The 20,918-nt window shown below is 49.4% G+C and overlaps 1 protein-coding gene across 2 annotated transcripts in view; it reads left to right on the top strand.

Moving 5' to 3' along the window:
* Window positions 1-17,739, top strand: part of DHRS3 (dehydrogenase/reductase 3) — a 43,474-nt gene extending 25,735 nt beyond the window's left edge. For both annotated transcript variants that reach the window (XM_038746322.1, XM_038746323.1), the window contains exons 2-6: window positions 9,770-9,913; window positions 11,429-11,548; window positions 12,255-12,493; window positions 15,641-15,766; window positions 17,250-17,739. In XM_038746322.1, the coding sequence (XP_038602250.1) occupies window positions 9,770-9,913; window positions 11,429-11,548; window positions 12,255-12,493; window positions 15,641-15,766; window positions 17,250-17,334 (714 nt within the window). In that variant the 3' untranslated portion in view covers window positions 17,335-17,739. The remainder of the gene's footprint in view (window positions 1-9,769; window positions 9,914-11,428; window positions 11,549-12,254; window positions 12,494-15,640; window positions 15,767-17,249) is intronic.
* The last annotated feature ends 3,179 nt before the right edge of the window (window positions 17,740-20,918 follow it).

The following is a 20,918-nucleotide window of genomic DNA, read 5'->3' as shown; positions in this document are numbered from 1 at the left end:
AGCCTCTGTAGACTTGCAGGGTTGGTTTCGTCCTTGCCCTATCATCCCAAACTCCCCTCGGCTCCCAGTCCCCATTCCCTGGTAGAAAATCGTGGCTGCAGTTCCAGTCTGCCGTCTGAATCCCCTGGACAAAGGGGCAGTTTATAACCACCACTGCACCCAGTGTTCCTGCTTTCTGTCTTCTGTTTCTTCTCCCAACAAAGTTTTGCAAGGGGACCAATTGGCTCTGTGAATTTTGCACTCCAGCTGACCCTCTCTCCCCTGTTAATAGGATTGTAAAGCTGACTCCTGACTGACCTTTTCTTGCAAACAACCCTAACCCTGCCCCTTCTTCTTCTGGTCTTCTCCCCCCCACCCCCCACCCACCCTCCTCTTTAGTTCCTGGAGCGCCAGTTCACACTGAGTGGGGCCACTTGCCTTTAAAGGGGGTGAGAATGGTGGGCATTTGTTGACCTCTGTGGAAGAGGAAACTGCTTCTGGGCCTGTTGACTCCTCCGGAGGGAAATCCTGCTGGCAAAAAACCCTTTGGTTGAACCATAATGATGGCACTCCAAATTAGTCTGCTTCTGGATGGGGCAGCATAGGGTGGAGGAAGTAGAGGTAAAGTCTGCTCTTCTCTGTGGTCATCGCAAAATGAGCCAAACCAGCTTGCATCACATGGCCTGATTATCTTGGGTGAAGCAACTTGGCTTAGTGGATAGAGCAAGAGCCTGGGAGTCAGAAGGTCCTGGGTTCTAATACCAGCTCTGCCACATGTCATCTGTGTGACTTTGGGCAAGTCACTTAACTCCTCTGAGCCTCAGTTACCTCATCTGAAAATGGGGATTAAGAGTGTGAGCCCCATGTGGGACAAGGACTGTGTCCAACCTGATTAACTTGTATCTACCCCAGTGCTTAGAACAGTGCTTGCCGCATAGCTCTTAACAAGTATCATATTATTATTATTATCTTGTATCTGCTCCAGCGCTTATTACTGTGCTTGACAGTCAGTCAACCATATTTATTGAGAGCTTAATGTGCGTAGAGCACTGTAGTAAGAACTTGGAGAGAGCACTGTAACAGAGACATTTCCCCCATAAAGAACTTACAGCCTAGAGGGGGTGCTTACAGTCTAGGAGGCACAGAGTAAGCACTTAACAGATCTTATTATTACTAACTGCACCCTGGGGGAGGACTCTGGAGCTCACCCAGGCTCTGTTATAATGTTATATGGTACTCTCCCAAGCGTTCAGACAGTGCTTTGCACTCAGTCAACATTCAGTAATTACAATTGACTGACTGAGTGGACACTTGGGGCCAGTGATGACCGGAAGCTGGTCCAGACCCTCCTTTTCTCCTCGATGGCCCCAGGACTTCCATCTGTTGTCATCAGGAGCCAGTCCTCCAGGCCTCTCCTGCTTCAGCCCAGCCAGTTGAGACCCAGCCCATCCAGTCCTATCACTGTGGGCCAGACCTGAATCCAGCTGAGATGTCAAGCTAGTTGAATTATTATCATTATTATCATTATTAATGTCTGACTTCCCCTCTAGATTGTAAGCTCCTTATGGCCAGAGAACATGTCTAACAACCCTGTTCTATTGTTCTTTCCCAAGTGTGTAGTACAGTGCTCCACATACAGTAAGCGCTCAATAAATTCCATTGATTGAGTGATTGCTGGACTGGCCCCAGCCAGGCAGTATCCAGCCATCTCACAGGGACTGGTTCGGCAACTCTAACAACTTTTCTGCCTACAGTATTCCTGAGCAGAGGTTTTGGGGCCCTTTCAATGTTTAGATCCCAGTTTCCCCCTCCTTTCTAGCCCCAAACCCAGAGAAGTCTTTCCCTTTAAATGATTCCTGTGGTCTTTTCCTCTTTCTCTATCACAGCAAAGCTGTCTCCCTCTTGCTTCTTTCTCCCTTCCCTTTCATCCTGTCCCAGATGCCAACGCGAATTTCAGCAACCTCTTGTCAGTGGGAAGAGCCCTCAACTAGGAAGCATGAAAGCTGGGTCTTCCCCTGGATTCTGCCACCACTTCATAGGACCCCAAGCCTAAGTTTCCCCCTCTGTGTAAGGGGAATACTTCCCTGGTCCCTTCTTATCTCTCCTGCAGGTTTCAGGTCTCCCACAGTGGGTCTGAGAGAAAGAGGTTCTCGAAAAGGTATTCTTTCAGCCTCATGGACGAGTGCAGGGCCAAAGACCTAGATCTGAAAGAAATTAGATGGGGGAGGGAAAGGCAAAGGAGAACTGTAATAACCATTTAAAATAAGCCCCTTCCCAACCCTTCCAGTTGTACCAGGGAAGCTTAGTCACTTCACTTCTCTGTGCTTCAGTTTCTTCAACTGTAAAATGGGTATCAAATCCTATTCTCTCCTACTTAGACAGCCCCATGTGGGACAGGGACAATGTCCAACGTGATTATCTTGACTGTACAGTGCTTGGTATATGGTAAGCACTTAACAATATTATTATTACTATTATTATTATCCTGCCAAACAAGTGAAGCTCAATGACATAAACATAACTAAGAAAGCTGGCCCATGAGTAGGAGGCTTGAAGAGAATCTGTAGAGTCCTTAGATGTTGTTTTGTGTCTATCATTCTGCCAGCCTGGACAGTTTCATTATCCTCTTCCTATTCAGAGTGGTGAGATTTCCCCAGGGCTCTCACCCCCAAACAAGACAGGCTCTTGCTGGCTTTGAGATTGGGGATTTGGCTGACCTCCCTTTCATTGCTTTTTTTTTTGTTAAAGAATGGAAAAATCCAGGCATCTCAAGGTCCTGGAGACCTGACAACCGAGGGGAGCTGAGCTGCCTATAGATTGGCTCCTTCCGGGGCCACAGATTGTTAACAGGGAAGGGACCCAAGGCCACCTGGCTCAGGGACTTTCGATCTGAACTTGAACTTATAAACTCCCAAGAGGAAGGCCAGATCCTAACTCTGACTCCCTGACTGTTCCTGGGAACCAGCTAACAGGGAGCAGGGAGCCTGGCTGGTGGGGGAGGTGGCAGGCTGGCTGGATGAATGAAGCAGTTCAGGGTCCCTAGAACATCAGTGTGAGGGCTTGGCCTTTGCTCCTAGGCTGGGAAAGGAGTTTCTCTTATCTGCAGTTTGGTTTAATGTCTGTCTCCCCAACTAGACTATAAGCTCCTTGAAGGCAGGGATCTTGTTTACCAACTCCATTATATTGTATTCTCCCTAAAGCTTAGTATAATGCTTGGCACTCAGTAAACCCTCGGTGATTATCATTGATGATTGACTGACCGATTGATCCAAATTTGGGAGCCTTGGTTTTTGATCTGCTCCATTCCATGAGAACATTAGCCCATGGCTGGGAGGCTTGAAGAGAATCTGTAGAGTTGTTAGTTGTTGTTTTGTGATTGTCATTCTGCTATCCTGGATAATTTCATTATCCTCCTCCTATTCAGTTGTATTTATTGAGCTCTCACTGTGTGCAGAGCACTGTTTTGTCTTCTCGTGCTGTTGAGTCATCTCTGACCCATAACGACACCATAGACGCATCTCTACCAGAACACTCCACCTCCAACTGCAGTTGTTCTGGTAGTGTATTCATAGAGTTTTCTTGTTAAAAATGTGGAAGTGGTTTACCATTGCCTTCTTCCGCGCAGTAAACTCGAGTCTCCACCCTCGACTCTGTCCCTCGAGTCTCCACCCTCGACTCTGTCCCATGCTGCTGCTGCCCAGCATGGATGAGTTTTGACTTGTAGCAGATTGCCTTCTACTTGCTAGCCACCTTCCAAGCTTGGAATGTAATGGGTAGGCCCCTGTTTGACTCTCCCACCCATAGTCGAGACTGGTAGAGTACTGGAAGCTCTTCAGGTGTGACCCTGAGAGGGGGCAAAGCACTGTACTAAGCACTTATTCAGAGTGGTGAGGCTCCCCGTCCTTGCCCTGCATCCTCTCTCCTCCAATAAGACACCCACACTTCCTCTCCACCTTGCCACGAGAAGCAGCATGGCCTAATGGAAAGAATACAGGACTTGGAGCCAGCAAACAAGGGTTCAAATCCCTCCTCCTCCACTAGCCTGCTGGGTGATGCTGGAAAAGTCACTTAATTTCTCTGTGCCTTGGTTTGTTCAACTGTAAAATGGGGATGAAATATCCATTTTCCCTCTTCTTTAGACTGCAACCCCCGTATGGGCTCACTGTTAGAACTGTGTCCAGTCTGATGTTATTGTTCTTACCCCAGTGTTTGGCACAGGGTGTGATGCATAATGCCATGATGATGAATACAGGCTGCGCAAGAGGCAGTGCAAGTGTTGTCCGTGGGTGGTGGAGACTGCCTTACCTCGGTAATGTGGGCACTCCATTCAAAAGCCATAATGGTCTCTAGGACGCCCTGCCCCCAGCTGAGAAACACTTATCCTCCCTACCACAGGACGTGAAGTTAAGGGTAAAATTTGGGGCATTAAAGAGGATGGATAACAGTAATAGTAGTTATGGTATTTGTTAAGCACTTACAATATGTTAAGCACTGTACTAGAGAAGCAGCATGGCTCAGTGGAAAGAGCCTGGCTTGGGAGTCAAGGGTCATGGGTTCTAATTCCGGCTCTGCCACTTGTCAGCTGTGTGACTTTGGGCAAGTCACTTAACCTCTCTGGGCCTCAGTTCCCTCATCTGTAAAATGGGGATTTAAGACTGTGAGCCCCACGAGGGACAACCTGATTACCTTATATCCCCTCCCCCCCACCCAGCGTTGCTTGGCACATAGTAAGTGCTTAATAAATACCATCATTATTATTAATACTATTATTACTAAGTACTGGGGTGGATACGAGCAAATAGGGTTGAATACAGTCCCTGTCCCATGTGGGGCTCATAGGCCCAATCCCCATTTTCCAGATGGGGTAACTGAGGTCCTGAGAAGAGATTTGACTTGCCCAAGGTCACCCAGCAGACAAGAGGCATAGTCAGGAGAAGAACCCATCACCTTTTGACTCCCAGGCCCCTGCTCTATTCACTGTGCCATGCTACTTCATATCCCTTTTGGAGAATAATCCTGTACCAGTAGTCAAGTTGATAGGCCAGACTTGCAGCTGTTCATTGTGGGTGGCATTAAACCCTGCCAAAATGTAAAGTGCCTTTCCCATACCCTGCATACATCAGATGCAGTGCCCTAGCAACTTGTGCCTAGTGTTCTCTGCCCCTGCCGGGCACCCAGAGAAGCCGGAGGGGACCACAGGGAACAGCCTAGCCTCAGGGGACATTCCTCGGGGCTGGCAGGGGTCTGGGAGAGTGGCTGGCTGGCAGCTGGACCCGGAGGGACTCCAGGATAGAGCTGGGGCCTGAAAATCAAGTCAGCCTGTTTCAGACAGTTCCGGCCACGGACGCCGCCCCGGTCTTTTTGTCAACAGAGAGTGACTGTGGGGGGCTTCGGGCTGGAGACGGACTGGAGGTCTCCAGGGATGGGGCTTCCATGGTGTCTCCTAGGCCGGGGTAGAGGAAGCCTGTTGGCACACAAAGGGACACTGTTTTGGAACAAGAGCCATCGCTAAAACCATCCCAGACGGGCAGCCCAGACAGAGCAAGCTTTGTTTCAAGGCCACGGATCAACAGTAAGGGATTTTTGCAGCTGAGGATCAGAAAAGGTCTGAACGTTGGGGTTCCAATACAACTAGGAAAGGTTGATCAAGATTCGTATTGGAGTTGAATGAACTATGAACAAAAGTCTTCCCCATTTAATCCCCAACACCCAAACTGTACAATTCCACCAGCCATTTCCAGCACGTGTATTCACTTATACCCAACCCCAGGACTTAGAGCCATGCATTTATTCAGTTGCACATTTGGTGACTGATTTCGATTCCTCCATTTGTCAATATTTTCAGGTCTGTCTTCCCTGTTAGAATGTAAACTGGTGGGCAGGGAGTGTGTTACTTTTTCAGTAGTACTTTCCCAAGCACTTACTGTAAAGCCTTCTATCTGGTGGACAATCAGTAAATACTATTACTACTGCTACTACTACCCACCCTCAGCCCCACACAGCACTTGTGTACAAATCTTTAATATATTTATATTATTAATAATAATAATAATGATATTTATTAAGCACTTTGTATGTGCCGGGAATTGTACTAAGTGCTGAGGTGGATACAAAGCAAATCAGGTTGGACACCGTCCCTGCCTATGCAGGGTTCACAATCTCAATCCCCATTTTACAGAAGAGGTAACTGAGGCATAGAGGAAGTGAAGGGAAAGAAATGAAGTCAGTCTCCAAGATCACACAGCAGACAAGTGGCAGAGCTGGGATTAGAGCCCATGACATTCTGATTCCCAGGCCCGTGCTCTATCCACTAAGCTATGTCTGTCATTCACTCATTCATTCATTCAATCACATTTATTGAGTGCTTACTGTGTGCAAAGCACTGTACTAAGTGCTTGGGAGAGTAGTCTGTCCCCCACCATAGACTGTAAGCTTCTTGTGGGCAGAGAACATGTCTTAGTACAGTGCTCTGCCCACAGTAAGTGTCCAATACATGTGATTGACTAACTGACTAGCTTGCCATTTGAAACAGCACGATCTAATGGAAAGAGCACGGGATTTGGAGTCAGAGGACCAGGGTTCTAATTCTGGCTCCAGCAGTTGCCTGCTGTGTGACCTTGAGCAAGTCATCATCATCAATCGTATTTATTGAGCGCTTACTATGTGCAGAGCACTGTACCAAGCACTTGGGAAGTACAAATTGGCAACATATAGAGACAGTCCCTACCCAACAGTGGGCTCACAGTCTAAAAGACTGTGACTTTTAGCAAGTCACTTCACTATGCCTCAGTCTCCTCATCTGTAAAATGGGAATTACATATCTGTTCTCCCTCATCCCCTTTAACTGTGGTTCAGGGACTAGATCTGGTTGGATGATCTTGTTTCTGCCACCACACTTGGCACATAGTAAGTGGTTAACAAATACTGTTATTAGTGTCAGGGACTAGAGCCCAGGACTCCAGAGTTCAATGCAGATTCTTGCCTGGTAGCAGGAAGGTGATTTTGGACATCTTCTGGTTTGTTTCTCTGGACTTCAGTACCTCTTCCTGAAAGATTTTCTGAATAAGGATATAATCCCATTTGGGCAGGGTATCATCAGCTAGTTCATTCAGGCATATGCCTTGAGCCATTCTTTTTGTTTGTGGGTTTTTCTGTTGTTGTTGTTATCAAGAACTCCAGAAGAGCCAACCAGAAACATGTATGTTCTCTGATGTAATGATACTATATCTATGTTAACATGTTGCTGTTAAATCAGCACTTAACATTGACTGTCTCTGCCCCAGCCACATAATCCTTCTTGGACTCAGTTTCCCCATCTGTAAAATGGAAACAATAATCCCTTGCCCTTTCTGACTTCACCGAGAGGGAGTGCAGATCACGGCATCATCATCATCATCAATCATATTTATTGAGTGCTTACTGTGTGCAGAGCACTGTACTAAGCGCTTGGGAAGTACAAGTTGGCAACATATAGAGACAGTCCCTACCCAACAGTGGGCTCTGTAGTTCCCTCAGCCCTGCCAAATCCCAGAACTTTGCTTGACTTGATTTGATAACCTACAGAACCAGGAGACAAATACAGAGTAAAAATGAGGTTCCTATGTCAGGCAGATTTTAAATAAAGGGCATTGAGATCATCCAGTCCAAGGGTGGATCCAACATCCTTCACTTGTCTTCTTGATAGTCTGCCTGGGATCCAAATTGGAGAATCTGTGGTGGGGAGGAAAGGACTTTCACAACCTCACTTTCCCCGCCCCCATGTGCTTCCCAGAGGTCAGCTTGTGTGGGAGGCAGGGGGTCTGGGGGGGCTAACCAGTAGCCCTTTTAAACCCAATCAGAGAGGGTATCATGCTCCCCTGGCATCACCAGCCGCCCTGGCCTCGGAGGAAGTAAAGGGAAGCAGTGTGGAGTTCCCCAACTGCCAGAAATCTCTGTGTTTGCGTGTCTGCCAAGGCTTCTCCCTTTCCCCTGCAACCGGCCCACCCCCGCCTAACTTGACTGACACTGGCAGCTCTGCCGGCTTTCACGGTGCCCGGCATTCCACCTGTCTCTGCTCTTGTCGGCCGGCTGGGGTCACCCAGAGGTAATGGATGGGCAGGAAGCCTCCTAGAACAGGCGGACCTGCCCAGCGGGGATTAGCTGCCTCACTGGGCTGCTGCCCTCAACAATTTTCTGGTCAGTAAGTTTCTGAAAGGCAAACGTGTCTCCTGTAGGACGGGAGCCGGGAAAGGGGGCATCCAGTGTCGCGGAGGGTGGAGAGTGGAGGATAGATCAGAGCTGAGTCGGTTCCAGAACTGGCAGCTACCAGTGAAACAGCAGGTTAAATTCCCTCCTGCCCTCACTCCCTACTCCTCCTCTGCCTTCACTGTCCATGGAGAGAGAGAAAGAGAGGGGGGGGGGAGAGAGAGAGAGAAAGGTTGGGAACTGAGAGAAGCTATGTCTCCAGGTCTGCTGCTCTCCCCGAGACGTGGCAGAAACATCTTCTGCTGCCAAAATGCTCTAACTCGGGCTCAGCTGCCAGTGAGACTGCTCTTTGGAGGCTGAGAGGGTCAGGGTTTGCTGGGACACAGGCTTTTTCATTCTCCTTCCTTTTCTCTTCTCTGAGTGATTCCTGCCTCTTTTCCCTGGAGCTCTTTCCCCTCATCCCTTCACCTTCGTGTTTTCTGATTTCCATCCCTTCCCCTGTTAACCCCCAACCTCCTCAGAAGCTGTCCCAGGAAGACCTCCCAGAAATTCAGTCCCCAGGCTAGGTCTCTAAGGGAATTTTCTGGTGGGGCCTGGTCCACATTCAAAGGCTCTTTGTCACCCTGTGGATGGGGAAACTGAGCCCCACAATGGTTTGGACCTCCCCACCCTAGGCTTCCTAGGGAATGAGTGGCAGAGCCCTGGACCCCTCGATCCTACCTGCTTTCCCAGGTCTCCACCTCCGCAGCTGATTCACTAGTGATTCATGCAGGCAGAACAGAGGAGAATCCTACTTTCCTTTCCTTTGTTCCCAAGGTTCCCCCTGCAACGTTGGAGGCCTGGCAAGACCACTTACTGAACTTTGTTTCCCATGTTCCCATTGCTTACCTCTCTGGAGCATCTGCCCACCCGGCTCCCTGTTTCTCCTCACCACAGAGTGGTGGCTTTGGGAGTGAAGTTAGGGTGGCCATTCCTAAGGCTTTATATGGGACAATCTGGTTTTCAGTTGGCCCCATTCCTGTATGGTTCCAATATGGAAACCAAGTACTTCTGTGTCATCTTTTTACTTTTAGTGCCAAGCCTCTTGCCACCAAGTTCCACAGCCCAGATGCTGTTTCAAACTTCAGACTGGTCTGGGAGGGGAATGCCAAGAACCCTGGAACAAATTACAGGGTTAGGGCTCCCTTGGGAGGTACATTCTAGGATCAAGTGAAATCCACATACTTTTGCAAAATGGCATCCATGGGGTATCACAGTACACTGTGTGCCCAGGAGAAAGCATGTAATGTCACATGTGTGTTCTTTTATGATACCTGTGAGGGCTATCTGTGTTCCCCCGCCAATTGGGAATGTAGCTCCAGGCATTTTGGTGTCTCCCTTTTCAAGGTGCCACGACTTGGAAGTCAAGAGCTCCAAGGCCTTCCAGAGGCTTGGGAGTGAAGGGAGAAGCCGGAAGGCAGGTTAGATTCAGAGGCCGACTGACCTGGAGAGTCACCGCATCTAATCCTTACCTTTTTGTCAGAGGACAGGTTCCTAGAAGAGGTAGGAGTCATCTCAGGGTGAAACACCCTCATCTCCTCTTGGCTTCATTTCTCTCTCACTGCAGATTATCTTGTGGGGTCGCACTGAGAAGTGTCTGAAGGAGACGGCAGAGGAGATCTCGCTGATGGGGACCGAGTGCCACTACTTTATCTGCGACGTGGGGAACCGTGAGGAGGTCTACCAGACGGCCAAAGCCGTACGCGAAAAGGTGAGGTGACTGGGCTCAGCCCATCGCTTGGCATGACTGAAGGGAGAGCGTGCGGTGGAATCAACGAAGACTCTGTCACCCCAGTCTTTTCAAACTTAAAGGGCCTGGGAAAATGGCACAGCTGTTGCTGATGTGAGCCTGGCCAGGGGCCTTCCTTTCTCAGAGATAGCTGGGCACGGGAGGAGCCCCGCAGATGAGAGTGACCTAAGGGGTCTTCTCTGGGTCAAGCCCACTTCTGGTCCATGAGGCCAAACTCTGGGGTAGGTCTCTGTCCCACTTGCCGCTCCCAGTCTCCCTCAACCCCCTTCTACAGGCCAGGCCCAGAGAGGTTGGGTAACTTTCCTGAGGTCCCACAGCATGCTGGGGGCAGAGCTGGGACTCAAACCCAGGTCTCCTGCCTCCCAGTCCTCTGCTCTTCCCAGTAGGCAACACTGCCTCTCTCTATGTTATTCAAAGAGAGCCAGAGTTTGATTTCAGTTTGTTCAAATGGTGCCAGAGTCTCTGAAGGGTGTGGAGAAATTGAGAGGAAGGGCAGAGAGCAGGGAGAAGAGTAGAGCTTGTTCCTGAGGCTGTCTTAATGTTTTAATGTTTTATTGCTCCCAATCGTGGGCAGGGAATGTACCAACCAACTCTATTATATTGAATTATCCCAAGTGCTTAGTACAGTGCTCTTCACACAGTAAGCACTCAATAAATATCATTGATTGATTGATTGATTTATGTGTATCATGACCATCCATAAATCCTACTGCCATCTACATTCTGGGGGTAAAGCCCTAAACTAAGTATTGCCTACCTAAATGTTATTAAAAAGACATGGTTTCTGCCCACACATTGTTGATCCCAGAGGTGAGGAACATAAGCCCAAGGCTTGTAGCGACACAAAACCCAAAGGGTTTGCTGTTTGGGAAGAGAAAGAATTTTTGTTGAGTTCATGTAGCCTGGCCACATGTCTAGTTCTTCCAGGGAGGGAAAGGGGAAAGGGAAAGGGGCACCCTGAGATGACAGGTGTCAACAGTTACAATATTTATGGAATTTATTAAGTGCTTACTATGTACCAAAGCACCATGCTAATGACTGGGGTAAATACAAGGTAATAAAGGTTAGGCCTAGTCCCTGTCCCAGGTGGAGCTCACAGTCTCAGACGTAGGGAGTGTGGGCACCTCATTCCCAATTCACAGATGAGGAAACCGAGGGACAGAAAGGTTAAAAGACTTGTCCAGGATCACACAGTAGATCAGTGGCAGAGTTGGCACTAGAACCTGGACCACCTGAGCCCCGTCCTGGGTGGTTTCCACTAAAGTAAGCTGCCACCTATCTAGGGAAACAGTGACTATCTGGATCCAAAAGAAATACAAGATTAGCGTCCTTGGGCCTTTTTCCCACTATTCCATTTTATTTTACTCTCTATCTGTCTATTTTAGGTTCAGTCTAATTTCCTTCAGCTCCTAGGCTTGTGAGCCAGAGCTAATTGGTAAGGTTGTCTCATCCAACTGGGTGCACTCTTGTTGTCAGGTGGGAGACATCACCATTCTAGTCAACAATGCGGCCGTGGTCCATGGGAAGAGTCTGATGGACAGTGATGATGATGCCCTCCTGAAATCGCAGCACATAAACACGCTGGGACAGTTCTGGGTAAGAGAGCCTTTCATGGCCAGACAAACAAGGCCTTGACAGGTTACTTCAGGTGGACCCCTGGGCTTCCTCAGAAGGACTGAGAAAACTGCCCAGGCTTCAGGGGAAAAGGGAAGGGTCAAGGCAAGGAGGTCTGGGAAGGGCAGTGAGACCGAGCCAACTGTCCAGGCTGGGAGAGGTCAGATGCTGCAGGTCTGTGTTTGGCTCCAGCTGCCTACTGCCTCCCTTTCTCCCAACAGACTGTGGTCTGTTGCATCAGTCACCTGGCTTAGAGTTGCCGCCCGCTGCCTCTTGGCAGAGGCCTAGCAGGAGCCATGAGGCATTGACTCTCTCTAACTGGGACATAAATAGCCACCTTATTGGGAACCCCTTCACCTAGTGAGAACCTCTGGGGCCATAATCAACTGGAGACAATGTTTCCGAGGAAACACTGCCCCTGGAGATTTTTGGGAAGCCTCACAAGGCGCCATGCCCACTCAGATGTGGGCCAGCTGCCATCCTGTAGGCCCTGAGGCTCTGGAGAAATCCTTTCATGGCTTCTGCCTGCCTGGGGCAGTTGGGAAGGGGAGAATTTCAAGCCTGGCAGACAGTGTGGGTGAGGGAGACTGATGCCCCTTTGGGGTGGCCAAACAAGCACATAGCTGCCCTTCCGACAGGCCCCTGCCTACTGCCAGGGTTGACCCTGCTACTTCTGCCCTTCCTTCAGACCACCAAGGCCTTCCTGCCAAGGATGCTGGAGCTCCAGAATGGCCACATCGTGTGCTTGAACTCAGTGCTAGCTCTGTCCGCCATCCCCGGCGCCATTGACTATTGCACCTCCAAGGCCGCTTCCTTTGCCTTCATGGAGAGCTTGACCTTGGGCCTGCTGGATTGCCCTGGGGTCAACGCCACCACCGTCCTGCCCTTCCACACCAGCACTGAGATGTTCCAGGGAATGAGAGTCAGGTCTGTACAGAGTCAATCCTATTGGGGCCTTCGTTCCCGGGCTCACTGACTGGTCACCGGCGATGTGGGGAAGGATGGGAGTGTCATTCCGGCCTGGTAGTTAGGCTTTTGCCCTTGGTGAGTCGTGGTTATTGCTTGGTGATGGTGACAAGTGGTTCGTTCCAAACCTAACCACCCATGTGCTTCCTGGAGGGGTGGGGCTGCAGGGTTTGTCCAGCAGCTGGGAGGACCAGGGATCACGGCGGCTGAAATGGACTTACCCAGCAGCAGCTCCCTCTTACACTTCCCCCAAGTCTTTCTATATCCTCCTACCTGGGGACAAAATGGGAATCTCCTGACCAAAGTGCAGGGTGGGAGTGGAGGGCCCAGCCAGCCAGGGGGACGTGACAAGAAGATGAGGGTTATTTCAGCTGTGTTTCTGGGTCCAGCAAGTTTCCCGTTTCTCAGAAATGAAATCCAGTCCGGGTGACTCATCACTTTGCGCTGTTTCAAGTTGGAAAGCTGACATATCCAGTGTTGGTGGCTGACTCCTGGAAGCCGGGTATAGCTGCCTTCCCAGGAACCCTCCCCTGCATCCCGAGGGGCATTCTACCCCTCTTTGCTCTGCCTCTCCTTGCTTTCGTCGTGCCAGTGTTTCATTAAATTTTGTTTATCTTTCCGCCAAATGGATGTGTAAGATTGTTGGTTAGATGACATTATAGATCTAATTTGGTATCTCTGATTCATGTAGTATTTTCACAGGAGAACATTGTGGCCATTGCCTTGCCCACAGTATTGACCCATTTCTAGGATCGAAATGCCCCGGTTTTATGACAGGTAGCCAGGAGTCCCACCTTTGGGAGTACAGTAGCACTCAGTAAATACCATGGATTTATTGATTGATTGATTGATTGACCCCCCCAGTGGAAGGCATGGTCACCCCCCTCAGGAGGTGGCCGCTAGCTTTTTCTGGCCTCCTTCCAGGCTCCACGTTTGTTTCCGCTCCCTGCCCAGGCCTCCAGGCTGATTTACCTCCTCAGCCTCCACTCCCAGGGCGTTTCCATGTATAATTTGTATACTTCGTCTATTCAGTGGCTGATTCAGCCATTTCATCCTGATAGATTTGGACCTACTTCCTGTTATGCCCTTGTTCTTCCTCCTACTCCCACTGTTGCTAAATCATTTTTGCTGCCAGTCTGGCTCCCCTGTTAGGTTGAGAGCTCCTTGCAGACAGGGAGCTTGTGTCTCACTACTACAGAACTCTCAGAGTGCTCTGTACAGTGTTTCACACTCAGTAGATGCTTAACAAATGTCATCAGTCATGATGGAGGTTGTAATGATGGCGATGATGATTGTAATAGTGATGATAATGAAACATGGTTTACTGGAAAGAGGATGAGCCTGGGAGTCTAGACCCGGCTTCGCCTCTTGCCTGCTGGGTGACCTTGAGAAAATCACTTAACTTCTCTGGGCCTCGGTTTCCTTATCTTTAAAATGGGGATTCAATACCTGTTCTCCCTCCTACTTATACTGTGAGCCCCATATGGGATGGGGACTGTGTCTGATCTGCTTACCTTGATTCTACCCCAGTGCTTAGAACAATGTTTAGCACATACTAAGCACTAAACAAGTACCACAATTATGAGGATAATAATGATGATGATGATAATGAAGGCAGCAGGATGAAATAATGTATATCAATATACATTATTGTAATATTGTACATTATTATTATTATAGAATATCAAGCCTGTGCCGGATGATTATTACTGTAGCACTTGTGTCAGATTATCATCAGCAAGCCAGCTGAATAGGATGGGGTCCAGTTACCTAAAAAAGTTGAGTAACTGGGTGGTCCTGGGCAAAGGGACGAGGGTCAGGGCTAGAGCCGTCAAGGTTCAAGTCCTTGAGCACCACCGCCACCGCCCTGAACAGTGAAACCAAATCCCAGCCTGGCAGCGATCCCGTCCCTTAGCTCAGGAGTCAGGAATTTGGTTATTATCCTGGAGATTTCTGGATTCCAAAAACAGGACATCGTGACCTTATTGGTCTGGAGGCCTGGTGGCGGGGAGCTGGGGAGGTGGGTCCATCGTCCCTCGTAAATCTAGAGATGTTTGGGGGGGTTGAAAAGTGTCTTAAATTTCAGGAAACTGGAAACGTGGAAAAAGAGAGACTCGGAGAGGGTATCAGGTTAATTGAGACTTGGCCAGTAGTTGTCCCCTCTCCTCCCGCTAGTGGAGTTAGGATTAATTAGGTCCCCAGATTCCAATTAAGAGTTCCCAGGGGCAGGTTTCTGTCAAAGGGAGGGCAGAGAGGATCAATACACCAACTGAACCAAGCCTCGATTTAATCCAGTTGCTGTAATCTGACCTAGCTTCTTTAACAATAGGACTCTACGTGTATGTAACCCTTTCCTTCCTTAGAGCTCAGAGTTCAGCAATTCACTCATTTATCCTCAGGGCTTCCCTGATCAAGAGGGAAGATGGAAAGGGATTATTCTCCCCATTTTGCAGACCCAAAGAGGGGAGGTGACTTACTCATGGTAACACAGCATGTGTGCTATAGAGCTGGGATTTGAAACAGGTGCTCATCATACCTCATTATAGCCACCCTGGCCAGGCTTCACCCAAGCTGTGATGTGCTCCTTTTTTATGATACTTGTAAAGGACTTTCTTTATGCACTGTTCTAAGCACTGGGGTAGATACAGTTAATCAGGCTGTCTTAAGTGAGGCTCACAGTCTAAGTAGGAGGAAGAACAGGAGTTGAATCTCCATTTTGCAAATGAGAGAAGTGAGGTACAGAGATGATAAGTGACTTGCCCAAGGTCACATAGCAAGAAGGTGGCGGAGCCAGGAGTATAATAATTGTAATAATAACTGTTTAGTGCTTACTGTGCGCAGAACTCAGATCCTCTGACTTCCAAGTCCATGCTCTTTCCACTTGACAACACTGCTTCCCTGAATGAAGTGATGAAGGTTCAAGATCCTGGGGGAGAGCTTGGTGTGGATTGAGGATGTCTCCGGACAGATGCCATGGCTTCCTTGGTCTAGATCAAGGCTGTCTCCTAATGGACACCTTGGTTTGCTGTCTGTTCCCGGGGGGCAGAACTGGGCCCCGTGGGGTCTGGCGGACCAGTAAACGTAACCAGGCCCTCCCCATTCTTCCAGGTTTCCCAATCTGTTCCCTCCCCTAAAGCCTGAGACGGTGGCCCGGCGGACAGTCGAAGCTGTTCAACTCAACCAGGCCCTCCTCCTCCTCCCTTGGACGATGCATGCCCTGGTTATCCTGAAAAGGTAAGGAAATCGGGCCCAGATGAAAGCCCCAAAATTAAAACTTAGGCTTTTAGGGTGGGAAGGACCTCAAGAAGTCACCAGTCCAAGCCCCCTCTCCAAGCAGATCAAGGACTACAGAATCTTGAGTTCCCAGAGTGGATCTTAGTAGCCCTTGCCTGTCTCTAGCCAGACCCCTTTTTGAGAGGCTTGCTGTTCAGGGGCTGAAAAACTACGACAGGGTCTCATTCAGGAGCAAGGAGAAAGCTTGGTCTCCAAGGGAGTACAGGAGTAGGAGTACAGGCTCTAAGCCTGCCCCTCGGCTCCCTCTCCTGGCCCATTTCTGTTGGGTTTTGGTGAGGTCTCTGATGTGTTTGTTGGTACTGCCCTGACCTGGAAGGACCTTTCTGAGAAATTAACGATTGCCTACAGGGGCAAAGTGTCCAGGCTACTGGGCCTAGTGCCCTGATCTCAGCTGTTATCAGTTGCTGAGAACTCATTCCCCTCTGGTTGCCGTGGACACATCAGAAAGTAGGACAGGGACCATTAGAGCAGTGTGCCCAGGCCAGGCCTTTCTTTAGACCACGGGGGTAAGGGAAACTGGAGGCCCATGGGGAATGTCAGAATAGCCCTCAGGTAGCTTTGGGACCTGAGGCTCTAGGGTTGAGGAAAGATCTCCAGAGGTCATTGGGGTCATTCCTCATTCCACTGCTTACAGGCCGATTCCCACCTAACCTCTCCCAGGTAGCCAGTTATCCAAGATCTCTGAGGAGACGATTCCTCGGGACACCTGCTTGCCCTCCTCCCCAGTCCCAGTAAACTAAGACTTTCCTCAACTTCACCTGGCCATTCTGAACTGGTGGGGGAGGCAGGGAGTGGGCTTTACAGAATGGAACACTGAAGCCCAGAGAGGCCAAGTGGCGTGCTTACAGTTGCACAGCAAGACAGGGGAATAGGCCCCAGATCTCCTCTATCTCCCAGTCCATGTTTCCAACTAAAGAGCCTGTCTGTCTTCCCATCAGAATCGTGGGCCAATGTCAACCCTCACCCAGTCCCAGATGGAGATACATTTCAGTAGAATCTGAGAGAACCTTGGCTCTCTGGCTCCTTGGAAAATGTTTTTCATCAGGTCCCCTCATTGAGAGGGCCCTGGGGCCTGTTCCTTGAGAAGGAAAAAACCCCACAGCCACTTGGCTCAGTGCCCCACAGCTGTCCTTTAAGAGCAGGCTGGTGGATGCCTTGTTGTAATTTGCTAAGCTGCCTTAAAGCCCGCCCTCCCTTCTCCTCCTTCCTACCCTCCCCTGTCCTGCCCACTATCAGCCCTGTGGTAGGGGAGGAGGTGGGGGGCCGGGGGAGCGTGTGGATTTGTGTGCTTTGCGGGGAGACTGGCCTGCCTACACATGTCTTGTGGCAGAGTGCGATGACAGAACCATGCAGTCTGTTTATTCTCTCTCTGTCTCTCTTCTTTCTCTCACTGTGTGTCTCTCCATGTCTCCTTCCCTGACAGCGTACTCCCTCAGTCAGCACTTGAAGAGATATACAAGTTTTCTGGGACCTACACGTGCATGAACACTTTTAAAGGGAGAACATAGAGCCGGCGACAATGAGACTCTAGACAAAAGGGAAGCCGCGGCCTGCATGGCTCTGGGCCCGGCAGCCGGACACTGGGGACATGACTAGGATGGACAGATGGATGGCTCTGGTCAGAGGGATGGAACATCTCCGCCAGCCCGGCCCCAATCGCACAGCCTATTGCACAGGACGGGGGGAGGGGGGCGGACGCCAGTCGGTGTGGGAGGAGGGAGACAAACCCGCCGTGAAATTTCTGTTCTTTGCTGATTCTTTTTGTTCTTATTGTTCCGCCTGCTTCTAGAGCTTAACCGTTTCTCTACAGTGTCCGTAGATGATCAGCAAGGGGCCGTTTCCTTGCCAACGCTCTTCTTCCCCCAATTCTGCCCACTGCCACCCGTGAAATACATTTGTTTTTGCTCACACAACCTGGAAAACTGTCTGCCTTCTTCAAGCCCAGGGGAGTGTCTTTGGGAAGTTTCTGGCCTATCTGATACCTTTCTTGCCATCCTCTGGGCCCCATACCGCTCTGCTCTTCCTCTGAGCCCACTCCATCCGTGGTTACTGGCCCCTCCCCAGCCAGCCCTTAGCACCCAGGCTGGGGCTGGTCCTGGGGACTCTGTTTATTTCACTCCTTCCAATTCTTACATTTTAATAGCTCCCAATCAATCAATCAATCAATGGTGGCTATTCAGAACTTACCATGTGCAGAGCACTGTATTAAGAATACAGTACAACAGAATTGGTAGCCACAGTCCCTGCCTGAAAGGAACTTGAAGTCTACAGGGGGATATTCATTCATTCATTCAATCATATTTAATGAGAGCTTACTGTGGGCAGAGCACTGTACTAAGCGCTTGGGAAGTACAAGTCGGCAACATATAGAGACGGTCCCTACCCAACAACGGGCTCACAGTCTAGAAGGGGGAGACAGACAACAAAACAAAAATCAATCTCAGATTGGGGAAATAGTAGAGCACAAGCATATTTACATAATATACCCCAACCTTGCCCTCCTGGCCCTAGGCAGAGAACCTTTGGCCTTGGTCACCCGGGCATCACCCCTTGACCTCTGGTCCCCTCTCCTTTTTTCTTTGGGCCCTTCAACCTGAAGTTGCAGGAGGATGGTGTCATGGTTCAGAGGATCCCTTGGATGATGGTTTGGACTGCTCCAATCAAGCAATCAATCATATTTATTGAGTGCCTACTATGTGCAGAGCATTATACTAAGCGCTTAGGAGAATACAATATAATAGAGTTGGTAGACACGTTTTCTGCCCACGACGAGCTTACATTCTAGAGGGGGAGACAGACATTAATATAAATAAATAAATTACAGATAATAATAATGGCATTTGTTAAGCGCTTACTATGCAAAGCACTGTTCTAAGTGCTGGGGAGGTTACAAGGTGATCAGGTTGTCCTGTGGGGGGCTCACAGTCTTGACCCCCATTTTACAGATGAGGGAACTGAGGCACAGAGAAGTTAAGTGACTTGCCCAAAGTCACACAGCTGACAGTTGGCGGAGCCGGGATTTGAACCCGTGATCTATGACTCCAAAGCTTGTGCTCTTTCCACTGAACCACGCTGCTTCTCTAATAATAATAATAATAATAATTATGGTATTTTTTAAGCCCTTACTATGTGCCAAGCACTGTTCTAAGCACTGGGGTAGGTACAAGGTAATCAGGTTGTCCCATGTGGGACTCACAGTCTAAGTCCCCATTTTACTGATGAGGTAACTGAGGCACAGAGGAGTTAAATGGCTTGCCCAAGGTCACACAGCAGACAAGTGGCGAAGCCGGGATTAGAACCCATGTCTTCTGACTCCCAAGCCTGTGCTCTTTCCAATAAGCCACGCTTCTGGTCTGCTGCTTTGATATGTACCTAAGTACTATGGGGCTGAGGGAGGCATGAATAAAGAGAGCAAATCTTTATGCATTTATTCTGGAGGGAATGGGAGAAAAGGAAATTCGGGCGTAGTCAGGGAAAGCTTCTTGGAGAAGATGTGCCATCAATAAGGCTTTGAAGGTAAGCCCAGAAGCCCCCTGCCGTGAAAAGAGGGTGCCTCTCATAAGTGACCACATCATAGGATCACAGAAGCATATGGTCACTTGGTGTGACAAAATTAATTGGGGGAGATGAGGAGGAAGGAGAAGAAAGAGGTTGAGGAGGCTGAACGGGGCAGATTCCAGCAGAGCCCCAGAGCCAGGCCAGCCTGTACCATGGCTCTTGGAAAACAACAGCTTCTTGCCCTGTTCCCCCTTAGCTCTCTGAGCTGGAAACAGCCAAAATGCCACCTTCTTCCCCATCCCCCAAGGGTGAGGTGCAACTAGGGGTCTGAGCCCAGGGCCGATCTCCAAGGAAGCCAAGGGGTATTGGGGCCAACCGAGAGCTGCGGACTTTCTCCTGCTCAGTGATCACAGTCTGGGAGTGCAGGTGTGGCTTGTCCCTGTTGCCTGGAAAAGAGGGTGCCTCTCTTTATATCATATCACAGAGCCGCAGGAACACACGGTCACTTGGTATGACAAAATTGACGAGGGGGATGAGAACTAGGGAGGAGGAGGAGAAGGTGAGTTCAGCATTCCCAACCAACTCCTCTCTGCCAGATGCTAATTGCTCAGAAACAAGCTTATGATCCCCTTGCCCTGCCCAATATTATTTTATTGTAATTATCCAGTTTCACTCCAACCTTTAGAAGGGCTGTGGGCTCAGGCTGCTTCATGTGAAATTAAATTAGCCCTAGGCAGCCTCACTGCCTGGTACTCTAGTATGGAATTGTGCATTTAAGCTGAGGGGCCCTCTCCTAGGAGCAGCCAGGAATCAATTGAGTCATCAGTGGTTTTTATTGAGTACTCACTGTGTACAGAGAGAGCATATTGTAAACACTTGGGAGAGTACCATAGAGTTGGTGGACGTGAGCCCTGCTACCTAGGCAATCAATACAATTGATGATGATGATGATGATGATGATGATAGGAGCTGACAGTATAGTGGGAAGATGCCAGGTTTTTTTGCAGGAAATCTTTTTTGGGAGAGGTAGAACTCACTGACACAGCTTGAGTGGCTGTTGCCCGTCTTTCTGTACCCTAAAGCTTGGTGACTAATTCCACTTACCTTCTCCACAGCTCCCTAAATAATAAGAATAATGGCATTTATTAAGCACTTACTATGTGCAAAGCACTGTTCTAAGTGCTGGGGAGGTTACAGGGTGATCAGGGTGTCCCATGGGGGCTCACAGTCTTCATCCCCATTTTACAGATGAGGGAACTGAGGCCCAGAGAAGTGAAGTGACTTGCCCAAAGTCACACAGCTGACATTTGGTGGAGCTGGAATTTGAACCCATGGCCTCTGACTCCAAAGCCCGAGCTCTTCTCCACTGAGCCACGCTGCTTCTACAGTAGGAAGCAGACACACATTTTCATCTCCTGCCTCCACTCCAGTTTTCAGAAACTTGTCCATTGTGACATCTCCAACCCAGAAGGGACAGTTCCATTCTCGGATCAAACTGGCTCCCACCCAGAGCTGCCCCTTCTGGGTAGCCCTGGGCTAAGTTTTACCCCCTGGGACAGGAGTGGGGCAGGTCTGTGAGGCTCACCCCTCTGAG

Source organism: Tachyglossus aculeatus, chromosome 5 (genome assembly GCF_015852505.1).
Source record: "Tachyglossus aculeatus isolate mTacAcu1 chromosome 5, mTacAcu1.pri, whole genome shotgun sequence".
In the NCBI taxonomy this organism is placed as follows: domain Eukaryota; kingdom Metazoa; phylum Chordata; class Mammalia; order Monotremata; family Tachyglossidae; genus Tachyglossus; species Tachyglossus aculeatus.
Note: the sequence above shows the minus strand (reverse complement) of the source record. Positions and strands in the feature narration are given on the sequence as shown.